General features: G+C 61.4%; 6 protein-coding genes across 6 annotated transcripts; 4 read left to right on the top strand and 2 right to left on the bottom strand.

Moving 5' to 3' along the window:
* Window positions 1-1701: 1701 nt before the first annotated feature.
* PLICBS_001987 (uncharacterized protein) lies at window positions 1702-4247 on the bottom strand (the record flags this gene model as incomplete). Its single annotated transcript, XM_018321604.1, has 3 exons — window positions 1702-1999; window positions 2079-4007; window positions 4081-4247. 3 exons carry the CDS (start codon window positions 4245-4247, stop codon window positions 1702-1704), a joined length of 2394 nt encoding a protein of 797 aa, XP_018179083.1.
* A 2176-nt stretch (window positions 4248-6423) lies between these two features.
* PLICBS_001988 (glycerol kinase) lies at window positions 6424-8129 on the bottom strand (the record flags this gene model as incomplete). The annotated part of the gene is made up of 3 exons (XM_018321605.1): window positions 6424-6663; window positions 6748-7906; window positions 7990-8129. The coding sequence occupies 3 exons, from the start codon at window positions 8127-8129 to the stop codon at window positions 6424-6426; spliced, it is 1539 nt and encodes a 512-aa protein (XP_018179084.1).
* A 3637-nt stretch (window positions 8130-11766) lies between these two features.
* PLICBS_001989 (uncharacterized protein) lies at window positions 11767-12895 on the top strand (the record flags this gene model as incomplete). Its single annotated transcript, XM_018321607.1, has 3 exons — window positions 11767-12062; window positions 12121-12661; window positions 12716-12895. 3 exons carry the CDS (start codon window positions 11767-11769, stop codon window positions 12893-12895), a joined length of 1017 nt encoding a protein of 338 aa, XP_018179086.1.
* A 2920-nt stretch (window positions 12896-15815) lies between these two features.
* Window positions 15816-17929, top strand: PLICBS_001990 (mitochondrial glycerol-3-phosphate dehydrogenase; the record flags this gene model as incomplete). Its single annotated transcript, XM_018321608.2, has 2 exons — window positions 15816-17052; window positions 17109-17929. 2 exons carry the CDS (start codon window positions 15816-15818, stop codon window positions 17927-17929), a joined length of 2058 nt encoding a protein of 685 aa, XP_018179087.1.
* A 1047-nt stretch (window positions 17930-18976) lies between these two features.
* Window positions 18977-19378, top strand: PLICBS_001991 (uncharacterized protein; the record flags this gene model as incomplete). The annotated part of the gene is made up of 1 exon (XM_018321609.2): window positions 18977-19378. One exon carries the CDS (start codon window positions 18977-18979, stop codon window positions 19376-19378), a length of 402 nt encoding a protein of 133 aa, XP_018179088.2.
* A 4511-nt stretch (window positions 19379-23889) lies between these two features.
* Window positions 23890-24941, top strand: PLICBS_001992 (uncharacterized protein; the record flags this gene model as incomplete). The annotated part of the gene is made up of 2 exons (XM_018321610.2): window positions 23890-24482; window positions 24536-24941. The coding sequence occupies 2 exons, from the start codon at window positions 23890-23892 to the stop codon at window positions 24939-24941; spliced, it is 999 nt and encodes a 332-aa protein (XP_018179089.2).
* Between the last annotated feature and the right edge of the window lie 778 nt (window positions 24942-25719).

A 25719-nucleotide genomic window follows, 5' to 3' on the forward strand; every position in this document is an offset into this window, starting at 1 on the left:
CCCGTGGTTGGCGGTAGGTACATTTTGCGCAAAGCGTGGGTGGTAATTGGAACGCGCCAACAAACTGCCCTGCAGCCGTTGCTGGAAACGTGGCCAACGAACAAGGAAAAAGCCGTTGGGCCCCCTGTCCCGTCCGTCCCAGCGGGTCGGGAACCCGCCCAGCCCGCCTGCAACTCCCCACGTGCATGAGATGCCCACCTCGCCCACCCACCGGGGAGGAATTTCCTTCAGCGGGAAGCACGGACGCGATGCAAACCCGGCGCACCGGGACGGCGCAGCACCAAACGTGCATGCGGTGCAGTGCAGCAGCAAACAGGAGCCGGACCAACGTGCATACGGATAGGTACGGATGTGCATGCTGTGCGACCCATGTACCTACGGTACCTTTGCCAGGCACAGTACGAGTGGGAAGTGCACATGTATGTGCTGGGCAGCCGCGCATCCGCTTTTACAAAGAATAACCACATCCATCCATCTGTGCATGTCAGACGTCAGTCAACTCGGGGGGGTCTCGAAATGAACGACGGGGAAACGCATGAAAAGCGCCACGGACAGCTCAGCCTGCGCGCGGCGTCGGGTCGCCCTGACCCTGCGCTGCGCTGCGCTGCGGGGGAGACATGGTAACTGCCCGCTGCCCGCGCAGCATAAGGTAGGACGCCCACTTCCCACTAGGTGTATCCTCCGTAGTCTGTACCTATCTCCCGACTGAGAAGACGGAACTGACAACGCGCAACGCATGCCGCACCCCGCGTGCCCCTGCGGCAAGAGTGACAGATAATGTACGCGCATACGGGCAGGCGGGCGGACGCCTTGCACTCCATCCATGCGCTGCTGCCTCACTGGTGACGTACGAAGTAGCACAGCAGCAAACCTACCTCACCCAGGGGATGCAGGGCGCAAGGGCAAAAAGGGGGAAGTCAGAACCCCCAGCCACGGGGGTAGCCAAGACTCGACGAGCAGTACTCCGTTCCTACGCATCCATGGATTAACTTATGTTAGTGGCCGCGTGCAGAAGCAGGCCGCAGCGTCCAATACTAGTACTCCGTGCTCCGTACGTGTGCCTTGAAGAATACCCAAGTAAGTATGGACCTGGGAGTTTGCATGGTACATACATAAGGTACGTACTGTCAAGTGTGAACGGCGAGGTGGCTTGCATTGCGTTGTGGCTATCGCGGCAAACTAATAAACTGCCACGGGAGCGAGGGAGCCAAGCCAAGCCAAGCCAAGCCAATGCCTACCAGCCAGCCAGCCAGCCCGCCCCGCGACACGTTCGGTAAATTGCACAGTTCAGTTCGCCTTGCATTATAATGGCTGTGCATCTGGTCGTGCGGAACCTGCCGTTGGGCTGACAGGCGAGGCTTGGTATCCGATGCTGTCGTCCCCAATCACAGTACATATTTTGTACTTCGTACATCCATCCATGCTCTGTCCCGGCGGCGGCAGCAACAGCCCATGCATTCCGAGGGGAGTCCTTTGTCATTGGTATAACTAAAACGACTTGGTATCCAACGCCTGGTCATGAGTGACTGGTTCTACACATGAGCTAAAATCAAACCCTCGTCTCGTTCCGCATCAACGCGTCAATCCCGTACTTGGCCACCAACAGGTCTGTCCCATGCTGGACCATCAACGGGTCTGCCCATCCTCGACCATCGGCACCGCTGGCATCGCTGCCCAGCCTCGCCGCCGCCGAGGCCGCATCTAGCTGAAAGGCGACCCGTAGCCGAGCCAGTCCGCCTCTGGGTCCGGGACGGCCGCCCCGCCGTTCCTCATGGCCTCTGGCCCGTAGCCCTGTGTTTGCAGCAGAATAGTGCTCGTCTGTCCGCCGGCAGCGGCGGCTGCCATGGTTCGCGGCCCAGGCTCTGCCACCTTGGGGTAGTTGAAAAAGTCAAACACGTCGATGTTGTCGAGCTCGCTCAGCGATACGGATTGCGAGGATGTCTCGTCGAGGCCCGAGCGGCGCGTCGCCGACGTGAGGCCAACGAGATCGTATGCGCTCCTATCAAAAGGTGATTCGTTAGCACCAGCGTTGAGCACCAGATGGACATGACCGAGGAGACTGATCTGTGCGGACTTACTTTCTCATGACGGCATAAGGCATCTCGCTCTGCCGCCCCTTCTGCATCACCCGCGCGAGGATCCGCGCGTAGTTGTTGGCCACCTCCCAGTACTGCCCCACGTACGTCAGGATGTCGATGAAGAAGTCAATCTTGCTGTCCACGGCGCAGCCCATGGCTGACGCGTGCACGATGAGGAGCCGCGCCGCCGTCCACAGCGAAAACGCAAACGGCGGGCCCACCAGATCCAGCCCGTTGGCCTCGTAGACGTCCTGCGTGATGTCGCGGAGGCTCTGCACCGCCGACAGGCACCGCTGCATGGCGTAGTGCGATGGCACGAAGATGTGGGAGCGCACCGTCGGGTACGCGGCCGACGAGTGCAGCCGCACCACCGACGTCACGTACGCGCTGTGCAGCATGAACCAGTTGGCCACCCGGCTCGCCGGGTCCGAGTGGCAGAGCGCAGAGATCCGGCTGTACTCGCTCGGCAGGCTCTGCAGCCAGTTGTCCAGCGCCGAGTCCAGCGACCGGTACGTGTTGCGCCAGCCCGCCATCTCCGTCGACGACGTCACGTCTATGGGCGTCTTGAGGAAGTCGTGCACCTGGCTGAGGATACGCAGTATCTCACAGTGGTAGGAGAAGCTGCCCAAGTTCTCGGGCTTGCTGACCGTGTACGTCGTCCCGCCGTGGCCGTCCGGTGTCGGATCCAACGAGCCCGTTTCCACCGGCACGTTTCTTGAAAACAGGTCATACGAGCACGGCAGCATCCGCTTCATCCTCTTGTCCTCGAGCATAAAGTCAAACGTCGTAGTCGCGACCGTCGCGTACCGGTCCAGCAGGTACACCATCCAGCACAGCCTCCGCCGGCCTTCGTCTTCGATCCACGACTCGGGCTGCCCGACCGTGACCCGTCGCACCGAGCCCGTGTGCGGCAAGTCCTCCTCGCCCGCCGACAGGTACATGCTGTTCTCCTCCCAGAGATCCAGGTGCCGCACGTTTTGTGCCAGCAGAGACAGCAAGTTCCACCCGCGCGGGCCGTTGGACGTGCCTAGCTCATCGAGCGAAAGGATGACGAGAGCCTTGAGCGCCGCGACGCTGACGTGTTCCATGGCGTATATCATGACGGTGTTTTTCGACACGGCGTGGTAATGGGCCCGCATCTCGGGCGAGAGTCGTGCGTCTTTGAGGAATCGCAACGTCGTGGCCACGATGGCGTGCAGCAAGATGCGGTCGACTTCGCTCTGTGATGTCGACCCAAAGAAGACGCCAAAGGTCGTCTTGCGGTCCAGGATCGGGCACCACGTGTTGCAGTGCTTGAAGTAGAGGTCGACCAGCGTGTAAATCATGTCGTGCGGCGGGAGATCCGTGCCTCCCGAGAGCGACGAGGAGCCCGCCCGCATCGGCGGCCCTCGAGGCATGTGGTTCGTCCCGTTGAAGGGAGACGACTCTCCGCCTCCGCCGCCGCCGCCGCCGCCGGCCATGGACATGCTCGTCGGAGGCCCCTGGACGGACGACCGCGGGCCGCCTTGCATCCCATCTTGACCTTCGGCGCCCTGCCACGACGGGCTGGAGAAGGCCACGGGCGTCCGGCCCGGGATGATGGGGGTACCGGCAGGAACGCCTACCGGTCTCCTCGGCGGCGCGGCGCCGTCAGGCTGCGGCGGGTAGCCATCGGCCTGCGACGCGTTGGGATTGCTGACGGAGGGCGAGAGCGTCTGCTGCGACGGGCTTGCGTGGTCATGGGCGATGTGGTCCTCGACGCGGCGCCATAGCGTCTGCAGGAGGGCATCGACGCGGTTCACCTTGGTCTCGAGCTCGAGGGTGAAGCCGATGCGACTGCCAGGCTTCTGCCTCTCGAGGTAGACACAGGTGCGGTTGTGGCGGGCACACCAGGAGCAGGCAGGCTCGGCCCTATCACACTTGACCTTGCGGGCCTTGCACAGCTCGCATCTTGACGCCGAGGCCGTGTCAGTCGAGCCACCATCAGGCGAGATAAGGGGGGAGGGAAGGGGGCACGTCTTACGATGTCTTCTGATACTTGGTCCTCTTCCTCTTGTTGCCGGCGACGGCGGTAGAGGCGGGTCCGTTGTGCGAGGTGTCGTCGCCGCTCGACCCGCCCTCGTCGTGACTGAAGCCCGAGTTCGCCTCGTCCTCGGCCATGGGTACCGGAGGTGCATTCGACGCAACCATGGCTATTCCATGATACTACAGCAATGCGAAGAGGAACAAACTCCACACTGGGTGGCCCCCCTTTTCTGCTGAGGTAAGGCCCGAGGGAGTCCAAGGAGGAGCCTAGTAAAGAGTTGGGCAATCTGACCGTTGACACCTCGGGGGGTTGGTGATGATAGGCGCGTGAACTGGGTCCGGGGACTCGTCGGTGTTTCTGGGATGGGGCCTGTTTATAAGAGACGCTTTGCGACAGCGGTTTCGCCTCTCCCTTGGGGGTTGCGTCGACGTCGGTGATGCTGGCCACCACCGGTTCGCCTCGTTTGTAATTGCGGCTGGAGCGGTGGAGGGGATGGGAGCGTAGCGTGTGGTGGTTGGTGGTGACGGCCCTGGGATGGCGTACGCCCGGGGGGCCGTGATCGCTGGGAGGAGCAGCGCGGCGAGGAGGAGGAGCAACGCCGGCTCGACTGGGGCTGCAGCCAGCACCCGCCGGCGGGTTAGGGATCGAAACCGTTACGCCGGGGGGGAGGAGCGGGCACCCTGCGCCAGAGGTGCTGCTAGAGGCAATCCGGAGGTGGGCAGCCAGCGCCAGGCAGGCAGCAAAGTGCAGGCCGCGATCCCTGCCGCCGGGGATGGACGCTGGAGCTGGGAATAAAGGACGCTCGGGGTCGCTCGGCCGACTGCGCTGCGCAACTGCGAGGCGGATGTCGCCAGTTCGGTCGTGCCACCGAGCAGGCCCGCGAGGGGAGCACGTTGCCTGATGTCTCCTTATCTCTTGCGTGCGCAGTGAGCCCACAGCAACTCTCGTCTCAAGTCTTGTCGCAAGAGCTTATCGCCCGGGCGGTGCCGAGGATTAAAAACGTGGTTGCGTCGCCCGTCCTTGGAGGTTCTCTCTGTCCCGGCTTCTCGGGCGCACCGGCTTCTTTTTTTCGTCCCTTCCAATTCCTCTCTTTGCTTAGCTGCCCAACTTGCTCAACAAGACGAACGAGGTCAGGCGATCGATAACTCGGGGCGGTGCGTGCGTGCGTGCGTGCGGGGAAAGGCGGCCAGCGATGAAAGTGAGACGATGGGATGAGAGAGGGAAAGCCCTTGGCCGGGGCGCCGCGTGGGATGGATGAGTGGCGTCGCCCAAGAGTCGAGCAGTCGAAGCGCCCTGGCAGGCCAGAATCCCGTTTCGGTAGGCTACCCCACCGCGATCGTCAACGCTTTGGGCGGTCGCCGGGCTGTCCGAGACGGCGGGCGACAGCGGCCAGCGCCACCAACAGCGCAAGCATTCTAGCGCCGAAGGGCGCTAGAAGCCTTCCAGGTTCGACCGCCTCCATCCATGGATCCATGGACGTTCCACTCCCCATTGCGCGCTCCAGCAGGCGTTACGTTTCGCCTCTGCGTGGCGGCGGCGGCGGTCGTGGCGGCGGCGGGTGCATGGCGAGCCAGGTGCCAGGCAAGCCAGGCAAAGCCATACCCCTTCCATGGCGCCGTGACAGACACGATCGAGAACCGCGAATCGTCGTCGAACGTCCGCGACTCACGAGTACCTCGTCAACGCCCCCTTCGCCCGACCCCTCCACACCAATCCGTGACGCCATCTCGATTCGATTCGAGCGCCGTGTCGCTCCCTCTCGCCCGCCCTCGACGAGCTTTCAACTCCTGCCAATGGCCGGCCAGCAGATGCGACTGTCGCAGCCGGCAATTGTCAATGCGACCGCCACAAGCAGGGTCCGCCGTGCAGCTGCGTCAGGCCATTGCTGAACCTTTGGGGGTCTTTTACGAGCATGGCGCTACTGCGCGGAGGTGCAGATGGCGATTCCGCGACTCGCAATTTACGGGTAGCTCGACCGCCGTGCGCGCGACGATTGTTAGACTAGAGAGCTCCTTGACATGGCAGGTAGGTGGGCAGCAAGCTCGCACAGGCCTCGGCTTGGACTGCGGGGGATGTCTCCCCGTCATGCTACGCCGCACATCATGCCATCCGCCCGGCACGTCACATCGCGTCACTATGCTGCAGACTCCAATCTCATGAAAAACAATAATCCATCATAAGGTCGTCCAGAAATATAGTACACGCAAGCTCTCAGGCTTCTAGAAGCAAACGCACCGCTGCCGCGACTCGGACCCCGTCGACACACACCCATGGCCCGCCAGTGGTATAGTAAAGAGGAAAACAACACGAGACGCACCACCGGAAAACACCGCCACCTGCTTACTCGGCCCAGCCCTTGCTCATCTGGACCGCCTTCTCCCAGCGCTCAAACTGCTTGCTGGCCTTCTCCTCCGAGATGGACGGCTTGAAGATGGTGCGGCCCTCGAGGTTGACGTCCTTGAGGTCCTCAAACGACTCCCACACGCCAGCGGCGAAGCCGGCAGCGATGGCGGCGCCGAGAGCCGTCGTCTCGCGCATGCCCGGGCGGTTGACGGGGATACCGATGATGTCGGACTGCGTCTGTGCGAGTTGTCAGTAAAACCCTGTCGTGCAGCTTCCCGGGGTCCCGAGGCACCCCGGTTTTTTTTTTCTTTTGTTACATACCTGCATGATGAGATCCGAGTTGCACATGCCACCGTCGACGGCGAGCTCGGTCAGGGCCTTGCCGCTGTCCTTCTCCATCGACTTGAGAATTGCCTTGGTCTGGAAGCACGTCGCCTCGAGCGTCGCGCGCGCGATGTGGCCGCGCTGCGTGTAGGCAGTGATGCCGAAGATGGTGCCGCGGGCGTCGTCGATCCAGTACGGCGCGAACAGGCCGCTGAAGGCGGTGACAAAGGTGCAGCCGCCGTTGTCCTCGACCGTCTCGGCGAGGGCGCTCAGCTTCGACGACGACTCGATGAAGCCAAAGTTGTCGACGAGGAACTTGACGCTGGAACCAGCCACGGCGATGCTGCCCTCGAGCGCGTACATGGTGTTGCCCTCGCCAAAGTCAAAGGCAACGGTCGACAGGAGGCCGTGCGACGAGATGACGGGCTTGTCGCCGACGTTGTAGAGCAGGAAGCAGCCAGTGCCGTACGTGTTCTTGGCCAGGCCAGGGGTGAAGCCCTTCTGTCCGACGAGCGCGGCAGACTGGTCGCCCAGGCAGCCCATGATCTTGGTGCCGTTGAGGAGCGTGCTGGCCAGGGAGCCGTACGCCTCGGGGTCGGCCGAGCGCACAATCTTGGCCAGCTTGACCTTCTTGCGGTCGACGCGGAACCAGTCAAGGAGCTCATTGTCGTAGTCGAGAGTGTGGAGGTTCATGAACATGGTACGCGAGGCGTTGCTGGGGTCCGAGACGTAGACGTTGCGGGCGGGGCCGCCGTTCAGCTTGTACGTCAGCCAGGTGTCGATGGTGCCGAAGGCGAGGTTGCCCGCATCATACGCCTCCTTGACGGCCTTGACGTTCTCGATGAGCCACAGGAGCTTGCCGACGGACGGGTAGGTGGAGAGGGGGAGACCGCAGCGGTCGGTGAGCTCGCCCGAGCCGATTCGCATCTTGAGGCGGCGGACGAGGTCCTGCGTGCGCGTGTCCGTCCAGACAATGGCATTGTACAGGGGCTTGCCCGTGACGCGGTCCCAGACGACAGTCGTCTCGCGCTGGTTGGTGATGCCGACGGACACGATCTGCTCGCGCGAGTGGCCCTGCGTCTCAAACTTCTTGACGGCGCCGTCGACGCACTTCTCCACGGACGAGACAATCTCCTCCGGGTCGTGCTCGTGCCATCTGCATCGCGGACGCGTGTCAGCAAAAGGGCCCCCAGCAACCGTGCCAATGGCTTACGACGCCACATGAGGAGAGTCACTTACCCCGGCTGCGGGTAGATCTGCTTGAACTCGAGCTGGTGCAGGGCAACGACCTCGCCAGCGCGGTTGAAGATGAGGAACCGCGTGCTGGTGGTGCCCTGGTCGATGGCACCGACGAACTGGGTTTGTGAAGAGGAAGACATGGTTTCTTTGGGGGCTGCTTGGGAGGCTGCTTTGGATCGGCCGGGCAGGAGAGATCTGAGCATTCAGGACACGACGAAGCGACAAGGACAGAGATGTGACAAAGGCTGCTGAGCGGCAAGCGGGGGAGACACGCGACGCAACGCGGGGAAGATACGACCCAAGTCTGGGGTATGAGTTTGAAGCTGTGGGGGATAGAGCGGGATGGAGAGGAAGAGACGAGGAGGTCGACAGAGTTCGTGGAGGCACACGCAGAGATACTAATAGTCGCGACTTTCACATGGGCGCGGTTTCCATTCCCACGAATCAATGCAAGGCTCGTGAGCTCCCGCGTCGGCGCTGCTGACGCTCCATATGGGGGAGCTCCCCCGACCCCTCACTCGCCCGGTGTGGCTTCCAGATAATACCCCGCCAGCGCCCCCAGCCGCCACCGGGGCAGCGCCAGGCCCCCCCCAAGCCCCCGTTCGCTTCACCCAGCCTTTGGGGATGCCATGGCAGCCCCAGTGTGGAGAAGCGCAGATGTTGCTGCCGCACGTGCGCCCTGGAGACTGTTGGTGGAGGAAGCCGTTTCTGCCAACGTCATACGACTCCTGAGATGCCACCGGGTCCGCGGTTTGCTCCACCGTTCCAGACGAGCTCCTCGTGTGCCGGGTTGCCATGCGACAATAGTGCGTTCCGAGCGTCCGTGATGGGGGCCCCTCACGAGTCGAGCCAGGGCCTCATGATGGGGATTGTGGAGGACGTTCAACGACTAGCGCCTTTCAGGGACCAGATCTCGGGGTTGCGAACCCGAGCTCGACGACACCTGTCCACGGCGCCTGTCGGATGCCAGCTGCCAGATGCCTCGGGCAGGCAGTATATGCGCTATATGCGCCATATGCGCCCTCAACATGAGACGGCAGCCGCGACGTCGACCCTGTGGCGGATAGTTTGGCCTCGCAGGCAAGGGGATCCTGGCCAGGTCGGGTCGGCGCCAAGGAGCGGGTTTGCTCGTGAAAGCAGCGGCCTGGATGTCCCGTATGCACGCGTCTGCAGACGGCGCAGCGGCTCGGTCGGCGTCGGCGAATTGTCACGCACGGCTCGTCGTGGAGGATTCTGATGCTGCCTCGCAAAAGGCCCCCCGAGGGGTGGGAGCTTCGTCGGCCGGCAGAATAAACGGAACAGGCGCTGGCAGGGGTGCGTGCCCTGGCCTGGCTTGCAGGGGGGGCCGCCGCTCTGCAGCCAACGCCATCCCGCCCCGCTGAGCCCGATGGACGATCTCCACCCACAGGCGCCCCAGAAGCTTATACTACGCGGGTGTGCGGCCAGGGACGGGCGGCTGTTGGTGGCGGTGGTGACCTGTCGAGAATCGTCGACGAAGCCAGGCGGCGCTTAATCCAGAGGGAATATTTCTCGTACGAGTACCGACGTCAAGGCGTGTCCACGAGGCCTTGGCTGGGGGCCGACAGCTCCGTGGCAGTTGGCATCGGAAGAGGCTGACGGCAAGTGCCTCTGACGGTGGCATGACCGTCGCGGACGCTTCGGTGCTGCTTCGAGAAGGACTGCGAACCGAGGCAGATTGATCTGATCCAATAATCGCTCTGGCCGTTGTGGTCGGCAAACTCTCGTCCCGTCAGTGGCAACATGCCAGAAACCTTCCCCAGCACTCGGGTTCAAAACCCCGTGGACTCGGTTCTCCATCCCCAGATTCTGCGCGTTTGCGTTTCGCCTCAAGGTCCGGGGTTTGTTTGTATGTACTATTGGCCTCGTGGCAGGTCCACTGTCCGAGCGAAACGAAAGCTGGAGAGAACCAGCGGGGGGGCACCCCTGGCGCGACGTTCTAGAATATTGCAATGTCGGACAGTTGCGACGCCGTTGTGAAGCTTTCGGCCCCGCGCATCAGTTTGTCGTCTCGTGAGGCTGTTTGCGGTTCGTGTTTGTGGAATTGGTGAAATACCGACGGCGGGAAAGACGGGGTTTCAAACCCCGTGAGCAGGTACGCGGGCGGCCGGCAAAAAGTGGTCGAAATCTGGGTATCACGGCGGGCCGGTTCGGTGTGCGCGACCGAAGCTGCATCATGGCGCCAGTCAATAATTCGCCTGGGCGCCGGGGGGGCGACATGCCCGTGGTACCCCTCCGGGTCTCGTCATCCATCCATCAGCGGCCGGAGACCCCGTAATCACTGCGTTTGCGTCGTTCGCTTGGCCCCCGGGCTGCACGACAGCAAGTCCTTTTCGCCCCCTCGGGTGCGGTTGGCGTCGACTTGGCGTGGAACTCGAGTCGGTCATTGCCGTGGCTCGACGCCATCATTACCAACGCCCCTGTCGAAATCAGTCCCGGTGGCTGAAATGCTCGCCTCTCGCTGGCCCAGCGGGCGCTTTCCCCGCGAACAACCTTCATCCCGGGCGACGCCACGCTGCGCCCATTGGCGTCGCGGGCTGCATGCTATTTTTCGTCAGCCGAGATGGTCGCACCCACGCACGCAACGGGATGCAGGCGGCCGGGGACAGGGCTGCGGCGGGGACAACAAAGAACCAACAACGAAACGAACGGGCCTGCCCTGCTCAATGGAAGAGGTGGGACATCGGGGCCCGGCGGTGGATGCGCTGGCTGATGACGATGGGCCACACACACCTCCAGAGGATGGTATGGGCCGGTCGGTGAGTGGGCGACGGGCCTGACGGGGGACGGATCAGGGCGCGGCGCCGGACTCGGGGCAGGCGTCCTTGTCTGGTTTTGGCTGTCAGTCCCGCTCCTGCGACGAACCGGCTCCACAAGGCCGCCGGAAAGTGTGCTGGGAACGTTAGTGTGTCGGCCGCAGCGGCGCGGCTCTTGCTGTGAGGTGGCTCCTGCTGTGCGCCGCTGCCCGTCAGCGTCTGCTGATGGCCGCCGGCCACACCTCAGAGATTCTCGAAAAGTCTCCATGCCCGACCGTCCCTCAACGGTCCCGAGGCTCAGGTGGTACTTGCTCGTTGTCACTTTTCCGGAGGCGTTCGTTTTCTTTCAAGGTTGCCTTCTAGCGTCCGTGGACACGGAAGGCGGCGCCCGGGTCCCTGCTCCTGCCCGCCAGGCCACCACGCGGGACCTCGTCTTCCTTTCATCCCACATCCCATCCCATCCACCATCTCCAGTCCAATCCAGGCAGGGCCTTCTCCTCATCCTGCCCCCTCACCCTCACCCTCACCCTCACACACGCCCGGCAAGGCAAGGCAAGGCACAAGGGCAACCTAAACTTACACGCCCAGCCCCAGCCCCGCCTCGCGCACTCACCCGCATCCCGCAATCCTCTGCTCGCCATCCATCCCTCCCCCCCCCCCCCGCGAGCGAGCCGCCACCCCTCGTCAGCACATTCTCGACCGTTTCCAGTCAACCCCCGTTCCCTGCCCTTCCCCAGGACCACGCGACTTCTCGGTCTCCAACCCGTTCGGGCTCCGCCATCTGCTTCTTCCATCCTCACCACCCCGTGGGGAGAACACATATAGTTGCCCGTTTCCCCGTGGCAAACGGATCTCAACGACTCGTCACCCGGCCCGGAGCATCCGCATGTTCCACAGTTCCTGACTTTTATCCTTTGTCCCCAGCTTTTTTCATCATTACCAACCCGCTTCCATTGTCCGCCTGAGACATATCTTGGGTCTCACCCGCACTCCTCCAGTCCTCATGTCCATCCTTCCGCCCTCCCAGGATTCAGTGTCCGAGTCGTCCATTGACAAGTCTGTCCCTGTCTACAAAGTCGAGATGGGCGGTTCCGTTACCCACGAAGAGCCTACCAACGGCACCTTGGCGCCGCCTGAGAAGCAGCCCAAGTGGCCCAAGATTCGCTCCATCTGGCAAGATGCCTTTTCCGAGTTCCTGGGCACCATGGTCCTCATCCTTTTCGGCGATGGTGTCGTGGCCCAGGTCGTCCTCAGTAAGAATGTCAAGGGCGATTACCAGAGTATCTCTTGGGGCTGGGGGTAAGCATCAACCACTCACTCGTAACCTATTGAATCGACATGCTGACTCCCTTTGCAGCATCGGCGTCATGCTGGGCGTCTATGTCAGCGGCAAGTCTGGCGGTCACATCAACCCCGCCGTCACCCTCGCCAACTGCGTCTTCCGCGGCCACCCGTGGCGCAAGTTCCCCGTCTACTTGCTCGCCCAGCTCCTGGGCGCCATGATGGGCGCCGCCATCATCTACGGCAACTACCGGTCGGCCATTGACACATTCGAGGGCGGCACCGGCCTCCGCACCGTCTCGGGCCCCAATGCTACCGCCGGTGTCTTCTGCACTTATCCCGCCGCATTCATGACCCGGACCGGCATGGTCTTCTCCGAGTTCGTCGCCAGCACCATTCTTCAGTTCGTCATCTTTGCGCTTGCCGACGCCAACAACATCGGCGCCGGGCCGCTGATGCCTCTGTGCCTCTTCTTCCTCATCTTCGGTATCGGTGCTTGCTTCGGTTGGGAGACTGGCTATGCCATCAACCTGGCCCGTGACTTTGGCCCTCGCCTGGTTACCTACATGATCGGATACGGCCACGAGGTGTGGTCGTTTGGTGGATACTACTTCTGGGTAAGCTATTCGCGTCCTACCCGCACGAGATTGCAATCACTGACATTGCGCCAGATCCCCATGGTGATTCCGTTCCTCGGATGCCTTACTGGCGGCGCCATGTACGATTTCTTCATCTACACCGGCCCGGAGAGCCCGATGAACAAGCCTTACCTCGGCTTCAACCGCTTCTTGCACCCCAAGAAGAGCGTCTGGTCCAACACATACAACAAGGCCCTCGACTCCAACGTATAGACGCCGGAGATGACTTGCAGGGACTAGAAGTTGGGGATTACGGAAACCCGAAGCCTAGCAGCCGAAGATGTGGCTGAAGGGACAACAGCAGTGGATGCCAACAGAAACACAAAAAACAGAAAGCAATGGTCGAAACAGGACAGCGACAGAAGTGTAGGGCGTTTGTGCTTGGAGTTTGGATTCATGTACGGGAAGCTCAGCGAGCGATGTGATTTAATATCCCGCGCAGGGAGTTTTGTACGGAATCAGATGTTGGAGGGATGGAGACATATTCAGAAGTAGTGCAGACATTCTTATCTTGAGCTGTGCTACATTTTACCAGTCCGTTTGATGCTTGACAAAGGTCCATCTCGCATCGCGGAGTGATTTGACCGGACCCCATTGCTGCTGCGACATGGCCTCGCTGTCGCCACGTTTTGCGCAATACTAGCCCTAAGTGCGCCCACACAGCGGCGGGTGTTGGACCAGCGATACAGCAGGGGGGCCCTGAGTGAAGAGCACCACCATTCCGGGGCCGCGGAGACAACGGAGTGGCAAGTCCGGGATGCGGGCACTGGCTTGGCAGTGGGTGATCCGGCAGCCGGGTGCTGAATGCGGCGGATCAGAAACAATGGCAGATGACCTGCATGGGATACCGAAGGAGCCGGTTAAAGACGTTTAGCAGCAAACCAAGTTGGAAAGCACTGCCTCCAGGTGGAGGATTCTGGTCGTAGGTTAGTGGAGACGTCAGCTCGTCTGGACCTTTCACCCTACTCCTGCTACGACTACTACTACTACTACTACTACTGAGAGGAGCCGTGCTGCATTCGCTGGGGTCGGCAAACTCTGATCAGGTCAGGGGGAAAGCGACCCTAGAAATCACATGCGTGGAGAGGTTCCTTTTCATCCTCGCAAGCGCGCCTTTGTTTATTTGGAACGAGCAGGGGCAGACGGGAGCAATGTGGGTAGCAGTGCATATTGCACCCCTCGCCCGGGGACGGACTTTTGAGGTCGTCGACTGGCATGCATCCCAAAGCCAGGGAGACCCGGACAGTAGGCGGCCGCGGCGCTGTGACCAGAAGCAGATGCGAAGCAGCAGCAGCAGCACTGCAGCAGTGGCATTGCATGACGCAACGAAACGTGCATGGTGACGGGCGCCGAGTGCTGCTGCTGCGTAGGTAGAGTTTGCCGACGACGCCGGTGACGACTCGTGAGGGCAGAGGGCACGTGGTGTCTCAAGCCTTGATCGGTCGGGGCTTGACTCGACGGAGGACGTTGGAGCAGACGAGTGTGGCGCCGGACTCACCGCGGTATGGCGCAGCTGAGGCGACGCCTCCCCGTCCTTCTAGAAGGATGGCGGGGGACGGCGCCGCGTGCAGGGCATGGGAAGGCTTGGTAGGATGGTAGGGCAGGGCAGCAGAAGAGCGGAGGGGCTGGAAACGAAACGGAGGCGCGTCCGCCACAGTGGCTTTGCTAAGCGGTTGGTGGGTGGTGGGCGGGTGTTGGCGGCAGATGGGATCGAGTTGGTGCAGACTGCAGAAGTGCAAGAGCCCAGGCACTAGCAAGATCACGCCAGACCCGCAGCCAACAGACGTTAGCAGAGTCGTTAGCGAGCGGGTTGGCTGAAGCGAAGCGTGTCCGTGGAACGTTGGTGCTGGCTGCTGAAGGCGAAAGAGAGGAGGGTGGATACGTAGGCCAGAGGGCGTGTCGCGACACCCGGGGCGTCGGGGCCGGGACACCGAACGGGTACCGAAGCTGAAGAGGGCCCACGCAGCAGATCGGGGTGCAAATGCCGAGAGGGTCGGGCTGTGGATACCGAGATTCCCGAGTCGTGGGACGCGGCAGGGCTGGGGCGATCCACCGGCCTAGGGGCCTTGGCGGCTTCGGGGTGCAAACCCCGAGGTGCATGAATTGTGGCCCCTGGTGGACGGGAGCGGCTCCCGAAGATTTGACAGCACAGGCCCGCGCGCACCACTCACACACACGCGCGAAACGTGGGACATGGATGGATGGGGTGTTGGAGCTGCGACCTCGCTTGACACGCGCGCCGCCGCCGCATCCGCATCCGCATCCGCACCCGAGAGACCAGCGAGGGCAGCGGAGTAAATATCGGTCGGGCTCTCTCTGGGTCATGGGGGACCGGGCGGCCCATTGCGAGACGAGAATCTGGGGGTGAAAGACGCGCGCTGCTGCTGCTGCTCGGTGCTCGCTCGGGAACCCCCAAGCTCAACGGCAAAAACGCGTTTGCAGCGAGGGCCATCTCCAGACCCGGACCTTAGGAGTGAATTCCCCACCCAACGGGCGATGATGTCACGGCCCGGGCCCCCGAGACAGTGTGCCCAGCAGCGTCGTCAAGAAATTTGACTCGGGAAAAGCACCTGACCTTGAGCCTGTCTGTCTTGTAAACACGTGGGCCAACGAAACGGCCTGTCCGTACGAACATTGTGCCGTACGAGCGAGCGAGGTCACCTACATACATACTGCTCCTCGCCCCGGGTGGCTGCGCCGTGGTGCTCCCGACTCCCGCTGAGATCCATTTTCCACAAATAAAGTCTCGCGACGGCATCGGCACTTTGCCCTTGGCACCCCTGCCTTCCCTTTTCCCTTTCCCACCGCAGAGCTCCCACACCCCCCGGCTCTTTCAATATCAGCCCTCCTCCGCCGCCGTCCCGCGTCGTCTCTCACTTGACTTGCCTTTTCTCTCTTCTTCCTCCCTTTCCTTCTCCTGCCGTTTCCCCAACTGCCGGACAAAAATTACAGGATCCGTTTTCCCACAAAACGCCCGCGACGGGGTCACCCCCATCCGTCAAGCCATCGCATCGTGTCGCCATCACGACAACCTTCGTGCCCGGTCACCCCCCCAGCGAGTGGAACAGCTACACCAACCAACCAAGCAAGGCAACAAGCCTGAGTGAGCGCCGACACACACAACACGGCAACCATGCCGCCGCGCTTCTCCCGAGTATGGCGGCCCCTCGCCGCGGCCACTGTTGTCGCCGCCGGCGGTGGCATCGTCTACAGCCGTGCCAACGCCCACCGCTCCCACGATAAGCCGCTCGTCGAGCTCCGCCGCGACGCCTCGGGCCGCATCGTGCCGCCCAAGTTCCAGGACGTCAAGTCCCGCGCCGAGCAGCTGGCCGACCTGCGGCGCCACAGCCAGCAGCAGCAGCAGCAGGACGGCGGCGAGTACGACCTGCTGGTCATCGGCGGCGGCGCCACCGGCACCGGCATCGCCCTCGACGCCGTCACGCGCGGCCTCAAGGTCGCCCTCGTCGAGCGCGACGACTTCTCCGCCGGCACCAGCTCCAAGAGCACCAAGCTCGTCCACGGCGGCGTTCGCTACCTCGAAAAGGCCATCTGGAACCTCGACTACCCCCAGCTGCAGCTCGTCATCGAGGCCCTGCGCGAGCGCAAGGGCTTCCTCGACATCGCCCCCCACCTGTCCAGCTCCCTGCCCATCCTGCTGCCCCTCCAGCGCTGGTGGCAGGCCCCCTACATGTGGATCGGCTGCAAGACGTACGACCTGCTCGCCGGCTCCCAGGGCCTCGAGAGCTCCTACTTTGTGAGCCGCGCCAAGGCCCTCGCCTCGTTCCCCATGCTGCGCAAGGACAACCTCGTCGGCGCCCTCGTCTACTACGACGGCCAGCACAACGATTCCCGCATGAACGTCTCCCTCGCCCTCACCGCCTCGCTGTACGGCGCCACGGTGCTCAACCACGTCGAAGTCACCTCCCTGGAAAAGGACGCCAGCGGCAAGATCTGCGGCGCCAAGGTCCGCGATCTCATGGCCGCCGATGACGCCGCCAAGGAGGACTTTACCGTCCGCGCCAAGGGCGTCATCAACGCTACCGGACCCTTCACCGACGCCATCGAGCGCATGGACGACCCCAGCCGACAGCCCATCGTCGCCCCGGCCTCTGGCGCCCACATCATGTTGCCTGGAAAGCTCTGCCCCAAGGGCATCGGTCTGCTCGATGCCGCCACCTCGGACGGCCGTGTCGTTTTTGTCCTGCCCTGGCAGGGCATGACTGTTGCTGGAACTACGGACAATGCCTGCCCGGTTGAGAGGGAGCCTGTGGCCCGCGAGGACGACGTCGCTTTCATACTGAAGGAAGTCAGCAAGCTCCTGGAGCCCAAGTCGGTCCTCACCCGCGACGACGTTCTGGCTACCTGGTCTGGTGAGTAGTGTATTCGCGTCCTGTTGCTTATATGAGCACCAAACTGACCCGAGCAGGCATTCGACCCCTCGTCAAGGATCCCAAGGCCGGCAACACCGAGTCTCTTGTTCGCAGCCATCTCGTCACCGTCTCTGACTCTGGTCTCCTCACCTGCGCTGGCGGCAAGTGGACCACGTACCGCCAGATGGCCGAGGACGCCGTCGACGAAGCCATCAAGACCTTCAACCTGACCCCCAAGCACATCACCCTCCCCGACATCACCGGCGTCGGCCTGCCCGGCTTCACCACCAACGGCACCTGCGTCACGCGCATCACCCCCGTGCTCGGCTCCCACGGCTACTCGACGCAGCTGCCCTCGCAGCTCACCCAGGTCTACGGCGTCGACGCCGACATCGCGCACCACCTCGCGACCAACTACGGCGACCGCGCGTGGTCCGTCCTGGGCGACAGCAGCAGCAACGGCATCGTCCGCCGCCTGGCGCCGTCTTTCCCCTTCATCGAGGCCGAGATCCGCCACGGCGTGCGCAGCGAGGGCGCCTGCACCGCGGCCGACGTCATCTCGCGCCGCACGCGCCTCGCCTTCCTCGACGTCGACAGCGCGCTCAAGGCCCTGCCGCGCGTCATCGACGTCATGGCCGAGGAGCTGAGCTGGAGCGACGCCCGCCGCGAGCACGAGTGGACCGAGACGGTGCATTTCCTGCGGAGCATGGGCCTCGAGGAGGCGCGCATGGCCGTCACCCGCCAGGAGGTCCTGAGCGGCGACGCCAAGGCGCAGCGGACGAGGCGCGACGACGGCACCGCCGCCTCCGCCAACGGCGTCAAGGTCGGCAGCGGGCGCAAGCTCGAGGCCCCTGGCGCGCTGGCCTCGGGTGCTTAGGAAGAGCGATGATACGGGTTGAGTGGAACTTGACATGATGCCCTGCTTCGTCTTTGCTTTGCTTTGCTTTTATTTACTCTAGGTGTACGGAGTTGGGGATGACGCTGTTGTTGTACTCTATTGCATAGCATTGCCTGTGCGTGCCCAGTCTGCGGACTGCTGACTGAACTTTTTTTTCCCCGTTGCTGCTGGATAGGTATGTAGAAGACATAGACTGCCAGACACCAAACAAGATCTTGACAAGGAGCTCTCCTCCCGTCCCCTCCCTCCGCTGTCGCACCGTGACTTCCTCGCAGCCCGTGAACGCTGTACCGTACATACGTGAACTCGCATGAAGTCGAAGTCGGCGTCGGCTGCGCCAGACCCTTGCATTCCCGGCGGCGGCCTGTGAGTGAGTTTCTCCACCAATGGGGTGCTCGCCTCGCGGGATGCTGTGCCGAGCCAGCAGATGCCAGGGGTGCGCCTACATTGGCAAAATGAAGACGCGGCTGGCTTGAGGTCTCGCCATTTACCCAGCGAGGAGTATAAAGAGGCAGGAATCCCGTGCTTGTGGGAAGAGCTGTGTGTGTGGTTGTATGTGAACACGTAACCGGAGTGAGGGCGGGCCAATGCCAGCCGCGGGACGGTGGTGATGGGGAGGGATCCGGATCCTGGTTTAAGTCTGGAGAGATGAGTCAACGGAAGACACCACATTTTCACTGCGTTTCATTGTGGGATATGTGTTCAAATTAGAAAGGATACGCTCCTTAAGAAGAGGAAAGCAGCAGTCAGCTCATGGCATTGTCTACATGTAGTCTGGTGTTGGGGATTACCTGTCGCAGCAGGCACCGACGAGACCAAACTCCCATGAGATTCTAATCTGGTGTCAACCAACGCTGTTACCTGCCGTTGCAGATTTGTCCTCGAGCTGCCTGAGTATTGTAACAAAATTCATCAATCATTACACATTACGATTTCGAGGTCCGTCGCTTAGCCGTCACTGTCGCTCGTCCCAGCACATGCAGCAACCTGACAAGGCGCTACCCTACAGCCCCCCCACGCGCAAGTATGAAGCCCCAGCTCCTCCTCACCAGCGCCCTCGCCGCCCTCGCCCTGGGCACCACCAACGCCGCCGCTGCCGCCGCTGCCGCCGCGCAACATGACGCCGATGCGGCAAAGCGGTGCGGCAGGCTCGGCGTCATGAAGATCGACCCGGCAGACCTGCCGGCGGGAGTGGACCCGTCGGAGGTGCGCATGTGCGCGGACCACCCGCTGAGCCCGCGGAACTTGTGGGGCTACGGCGATGCCATGCCGGGGTGGTTCCCGTGGGGTGTCGTGGACAGGGTGTTGGATTTGTATGAGGGGGTGATGATGACGGAGCAGGGGGCTGAGGCTGGGCGGGAGGGTGAGAGCAAGATGCGGGATGGGCATGCGTTTGCGGGTAGTCGGGGCAGGGGCCGGGAGCTGTAACCCTCCCGAATGGGAATGGCATTTTGCATCCGTCTATTCCGTATGATGTAGAAGTGGGCTTCGACTTGTGTAGGCTCGTCGTTCTTATTGAACTGTTGCGACAGCGTGGACTGCGTTGGTCGGGGTGTTCGCTGAACGCACCGGCGTCGACTGCTCTGCTGGCGGTCATTCTGCTCAGTTCATCTCGACATGGACGCCGGCACCATCTTCGCTCATCACCTCTAGACCCCCCCCCAAAAATTGTCCAGGCGAAAGACCTCTTTCGTAAGGATGTTGACGACGAAAAGTCTCAGCGATGTCGCCTGGCCAGCACCAGACACCAAGGACGAAAACGAGATGCAGAAAAACAGTCATACCCATCGACGGGGTGAAAGACGTCAGGTCCAAGGCTTTGTTACGAAGACACACTGCCATGCGCATGAGAACGAGGGCCGTGTCGAACTTGCGCATCTCACACAAGAGGAGAAAAGACGCTGCCATTCCGGAGATGCATGTAACATCATATTCCACATTGTCCAGCCACTGAACATACATATGACGTCGCACGTTAGTCCTAAACAACCACTACTTCGGCCGAACTCGCACGATGCGTGTCTATCAGGCTTGCGCCCGTCAAAACACCGGCAAGTCAACAACCCTATCCCAATCGATGTTGTCATCCCGACACTCGATGCGGGCTACGCAGGTCCCGAATACGACATCCCACAATCGCGTTTGCTTGCCATAGTTGCCATTCCTTCGCCGACCACGACGATGGTGAAGATCATGGTCCTCTATAGTGGTTTCGCATTTCAACCAGCGCAGGACCGGGGTGAATGTGCTTGGTGGTGAGGCATAGAGACGGAGGCCACTATGGCCGCCCCATTCTGCGAAGAGGACGTATATGTGACATATCCACCACTGATGAAACCCCCATGGCAAACCTAGAGCTTTCATGGAAACATGGGTGAGCACGGGAACGCCGAGGAGATCAAGGAATATCTGCTCGGTATCGGCATATTGTGATAGCAGCGAGTTTGGGTGATGCGCCGAATGGTGGATGCGGTGGTACTTCCAAAGCCGGGGTGCCTCGTGCATGAGGCGGTGATACCAATAGAACCAAAAGTCGAGGATGATGCCGTACAAGCCCACTTCCACGGGCAACCAGATCCAGCTAGCAAGCTTCAACGTTTCGTTTGTACGGTAAGTGAGCAACACCGTGACCGTAGGCCGCAGTGTGGACGTCAAGATGAGCGTGACTACAAGGCGTTTTATACGTGCCTCAGGGATTCCGTCCCGCTGGGCATGGCTGTCCAGGAAGTCAACCCGATGGCCTAGTCGGCGTATTGTGTGCAGCCCGTGCATCGCGACAGCCGCGTAAGCGGCGTTGTAGAATAGCAAGGCTTGCAACGTCGTGAAGTTGCGGTCCGTGCATACGATGTACAATTGCTGGAGGACGATGGGAATAATGGCGTGTGACATGACCCAGCGGTGCATAGACCAGTCGCTGAGACGGGGCACTTTCTCGTACTTTTGTCGAATAGGTGCATCCACGCTGGGATGTGTGGGAAGTATGTCCAGAATATAGAGAAACCAGTGGTAGATGGTCCATCCTTGGCGATGCTGGCTAGAACGGGACCGAAGTTGCTTGTCCCGGGTTGTCAACGCTGGATTCTCGGGTCTACCTTTGCAGGTAGAAGGATAGTCTTGTTCAATGCTTTCGCCAGCGGGGGTTGTGGATAACTGGGGCAAAGTCATGGTTGATAGAGCAAGCGTGCTTCTCCGGGCGAGTGATAGCTAGTGCCTAGGGCCGACACCCTGGGCTCGCAGCCTGTTGCCTCTATATATTTGCGCCGCTTTGCTTCCTGAGGCTGCGATGACGCCGTGACTCGGAACATGGCATTGCTATGTAAGACATCTCCCGCTCCTGGAAAGGGAACGTAAGACCCGACTGAACTGTGGTTATTGACCTGGTTGGTCTTGTCGTCTGGACCATGCACTGTCTTACCAGCCGCCCTGGCCGCAACATTCCATTCAATCGCACTCATGGGTTCGCCAATGGGCCCGTGAAGGCGGTAGCTGACGCCAGAGTCGAAGAGCCTGATGGAGCTGCCATCGCCGCTCAAGATACACCGACAAGGGCTTATCACGCTGGGCAAGCTCCATTGGGTTCAATATTGGGAAGTGGTGGCGGACCGTCGCCGATGCGCCGAGGATCTGGAATGGTCGACTTCGAAACCGGCAATTCGGAGCAGCGATCAAAGGAAACGAGGATACGGACGGGTGGGAGGCAAGTCTAGACAAGAAAACGGCGAGTTTGGCAGACCTCGATGGATCGCTCGCCATGTTCATCTGGAAGATGCTGCCCGATGGGCTCGATTGAAGGTTAGTGAGCCAGACCTACCTGAAAGCAAACCGAAGAAGATCGCTTTTCTACGCAGATTTGCGAGAAGCGGACGGGAGGAGCTTAAGAGAGACGCCGTGGGGACGGGTTTCGAGGCGGGGACCCGGAGCAAGACGATGATGAAGGCGACATCGCGGTGGTCGTGGTGGTGAGTGCTGGAGCAAACACGCGCTCAAAGTGAGGGTGTGGCGCTGGAGCTTTCGCGCTGGGCCGAGCGGCGTTTGTGGCTGGTCGGACTGCGAGACAGATGAGTAGAAGCCGCCGTGATGGAAATGCACGATCTTTGCAACAGTGAAGGAGTTGGTTTGGTGCTCACTGGTGAGCCGCAGCGTCGCTGGACGGGGGCGGGCGACTGTGGGTCGTCGGGATCTAACTCCAAGGGCTGACTTGGTGGCATCTATTCTTGGAAGCACCGCTCTTTGGCGCGCGGAGGAGTTCGGTCGAGGAGGGTGGGTGCAGGCCGTTCGTTTGCCAGTGCCGCCGTTTGGCGGGCCGTGTGGTTGCAGAGCATCTCGGCCACGTTCATGCAGCGGTGCCCCGGGCGCGCAATTGATTCCGGCGATTGGTGGCGCAATGATCGCGTGTTGATGGAGATGGTGCGGACATAGGTTTGGCGATTCAGCGAACTGCCATTGAGCCTCTTCAACGAAAGAGACCAAAAGCTCACGTGCGACCGAGGACATGCAGGCAGCGCACAAGCAGGCACGGGCTTCATTACCAAGCCATGGTATTGGAAAGGATCAGGGTTCATCGTGCCTCCAGGAACGCCAGTCCCAATGCATCCCGCAGTCAGCGTGGACCGGAGACCTGTCCGAGAAGACAGCCGCGGGATGTGTCAAATGGCGTGGCGAGCCGGACTCCGACTTGAAATGCTTATCCGGTCTCCCGTCAAAAGCTGTCAAGCTCAAACAGCTCAGGAGCCTCACGCGCCTTTGTACGCAGTGGTTTTCCCGTCCCTGACTTTAGCACAAGGCGTTTTTCTCGCCAACCGTGCTGCTGCTTCTGCTGCCCAGAAGCGGCTGAGAAGGCGCAATCTCGACAAGGGGAAGTTTTTCAGGTGTCTTGCTTGCATGAATGCATGGGTGGTGGTACCCCCGCTGCGCCTGGGCAACTTCCCTTGCAGCAGCAACCATGCAGCATTCATCAATGAGCCCCACGTGCGGCTAAATGGTATGTGTGCCTTCCGCCGCGCATCGAGCCAGCGTGTGGAGAGGAACTGGAGCAGCTTGCAGATCACAGTCTGCCGGTGCGGCTAAACAGAAGAGCTTGAAGGTGCTGGCGAGAACGCGGACATCAAACGAAATATTGTGCCTTTCAATTGTCTGTCTTTTGCGGTGTCAATGACGGACCATCCGTTCATTCACGGCCTTTGGAAATGCTCTCGCTAAGAACAGGAGTTCGTCAAGGCGGTGGCGACGCATTGCCTCAAACGGCATGCTCCCCGACCTCCATGCCCAGAGCCTTGAGCTGCATTGGTGAGATTTTAAGACCCATATTCACATGCGGCGACCCCTGGCCCCCTCGTGCGCCCTCCCCCAATTACAACGTGCCAAAGACCACCAAGACCACACTCGTTGCTGGCGACAGGGACCAGGGGCCGCCTTGTCCTTGGTACGCTCTGGGCGATAAACTCCGCCTGGGCTGGCGATCACGCACCAGAACCGGAGGGGTCGCCCACGTCTATTCGTCCGTCTTACCTTTTCGCCGCAACCCAATCCCTCCACGATGCCCTGCCTGGTCGAGGCACACAGGACAGGATGGGTCAGGCACACGATGCGCTCGGCCGCGAGCCCTGCGTGCTTGCATGCTTGCCTTGCCTTGGCTGCCATTGCGCGGCGCCCTCGACGACGGCCAGATCAAGGATCCGCGTGCCGCGATGGCGGTCGCCGCTCGCCAGGGCCGACACACGCCTTTCCCGGCGGCGGGCCCCCCCCCAGTCTCGTCCCTCTCTTCTCGAGGTCCACGACTTGCCAAATATCTCGAGGAGAGATCTTCGTGGCGCGCGCTGCTCTTTTCCCTGACCTGACCTGACCCGACCGGACCTGACCTTCAGCTCCCGCGGCGCGCCACGTTCGTTATATCGATCAACGCCTCGATAAACACAGGACAAAAATAAAGGACGCCAGCCATGTCGAACCCTTACTACGGCATGCGGGATCGCGACGCCGACGCGCCCGAGGTCGCGCAGGTGTCGTCGCCCCTGACGGCCGTCTCCAACCTCGAGGGCGAGTGGCAGCGGCAGTACCAGTGGACGCGCGACGCCGAGCGCCCGCCGCTGCCGAGCGGCGACACGGCCAAGGAGGCCTTCAACCACGACGCCGACGCAAAGTACGTCGTCCCGCTCGAGCTCAAGAGCGAGTATCCCGAGACGGCCACCAGCATCACCAGCCCGCAGACCACCGCCGTGCCCTGGACCCCCGACTCGGAGCGCCTCCAGCCTGTGTTGTCCCATGGCCCCAGGAGCCCGGGGAGCATGCACAGCAGCATTGCGGGCGGGCCGCCTCCCGTGCTGCCGCCTGCGGGTAGCGGTGTTGGGGGCGAGGACATGAACGAGAAGAAGGGCGGCACGATTCTGGGCATGAGCCGCAAGGCGTTCCTGATACTCATCGTCGTGGTCATCATCATTGTCGCCGCGGCTGTCGGCGGTGGTGTCGGCGGTGCCGTGGCATCCAAGTCAAAGTCAGACGCCGCTCCCGTGACAACGTCGAGCAGCTTGCCAACGTGAGTTCCCCCGCGGCGACAAAATGAGTTTAATATACTGACACCACGGCCAGCTCGTCTGCACCGCCATCAACAACATCATCAGCACCGACGTCAACATCCGCCACCCCGACGGCGTCACCCACGCCAGACGTCAGGTTCCTCAACAACGAGACCTGGCCCAAGGGCGGCATCCACGCGTTCCAGGGCTTCTCCCGGGAAAACTTCACCGGCAGCTCGACCGAGATCTTCACCGACGAGGGCGGCCACGACTTCCAGTTCGACCTGCACAGCTACGTCTGGGTCCCCAACATCAACAACTGCTGCGCGTCGCTGTGCGCAAACTCCACCAAGCAGGGCTGGCTCGGGTACCGCTGCGAGCTGACCAAGCGGCTCGAGGCGTCGGATCCCATTGCGCGCGTCTTTGTGTGGTGCTCGCAGAACCACACCATCGAGTACGCGAGAGGCAAGTGTTCGTGAGCCTGAGGGCAGGTCTGGTGGCACATATGGGACGGGCACAGTCGGCGTTTTACGAGTTTACTTCAAAGGCACATATATATGAGACGATCGCATAGCGCATATAATGCTCAAGTACATTTTTTTTTTGGTCTACTTTTTGCGCTGCCACACCGCTCTTGAACACTCGAGTGGGCGACGGCAGTGGCCCGGGTTGGTGCGCAGTTGATGTTCGCTCGCAGGTAACATGCATCCTATTATTGCCTGCTGTTTGCTTATAATACTGCGGAGCTAGAGAGTACCACAGAGGAACACCCGCCAACCGAGGAGCTTGGGTCAAAGAGGAAGCCCGCAACGTCTTGCTTTTAGTTCATGTCCTCAACTCGCAGTTGCGCTCCAGTCACGGTGGCTGGAAGGCCATTCGGTGTACGCTGGGTGGGGGTGCCCCCAACTTAACGCGGAAACATGAAAGACGGCCATGGAACAGTAGCAATGTGAGAATGGGAACAAACACTGACACTTGCAGGTTTTCCAAAGTCATGTCACCGTCCACCAGGGTCGGTCGTTTGTTCCCGGCGCCCGGGTGGCCAACCCCAGTGACCCATGCCAATGGCCAGCTTCAACAACGCGACATGCACAGCACCTCCGTATCAATGAAAAAAGTCCGTTGCCTCCTAGCATCCAAGGCGTTCAGATGCGAACCGCTGTTGGAGGTGGGCACCATGAGCGTTGCCGGACGAGTCCGATCGTGCAGGTCAAGTGTCTGCAGAGGTGGGTGCCGTTGGGTACGCCGGCAAGGTAC

Source organism: Purpureocillium lilacinum (genome assembly GCF_023168085.1).
Source record: "Purpureocillium lilacinum CBS 284.36 DNA, scaffold_2, whole genome shotgun sequence".
Lineage (NCBI taxonomy): Eukaryota > Fungi > Ascomycota > Sordariomycetes > Hypocreales > Ophiocordycipitaceae > Purpureocillium > Purpureocillium lilacinum.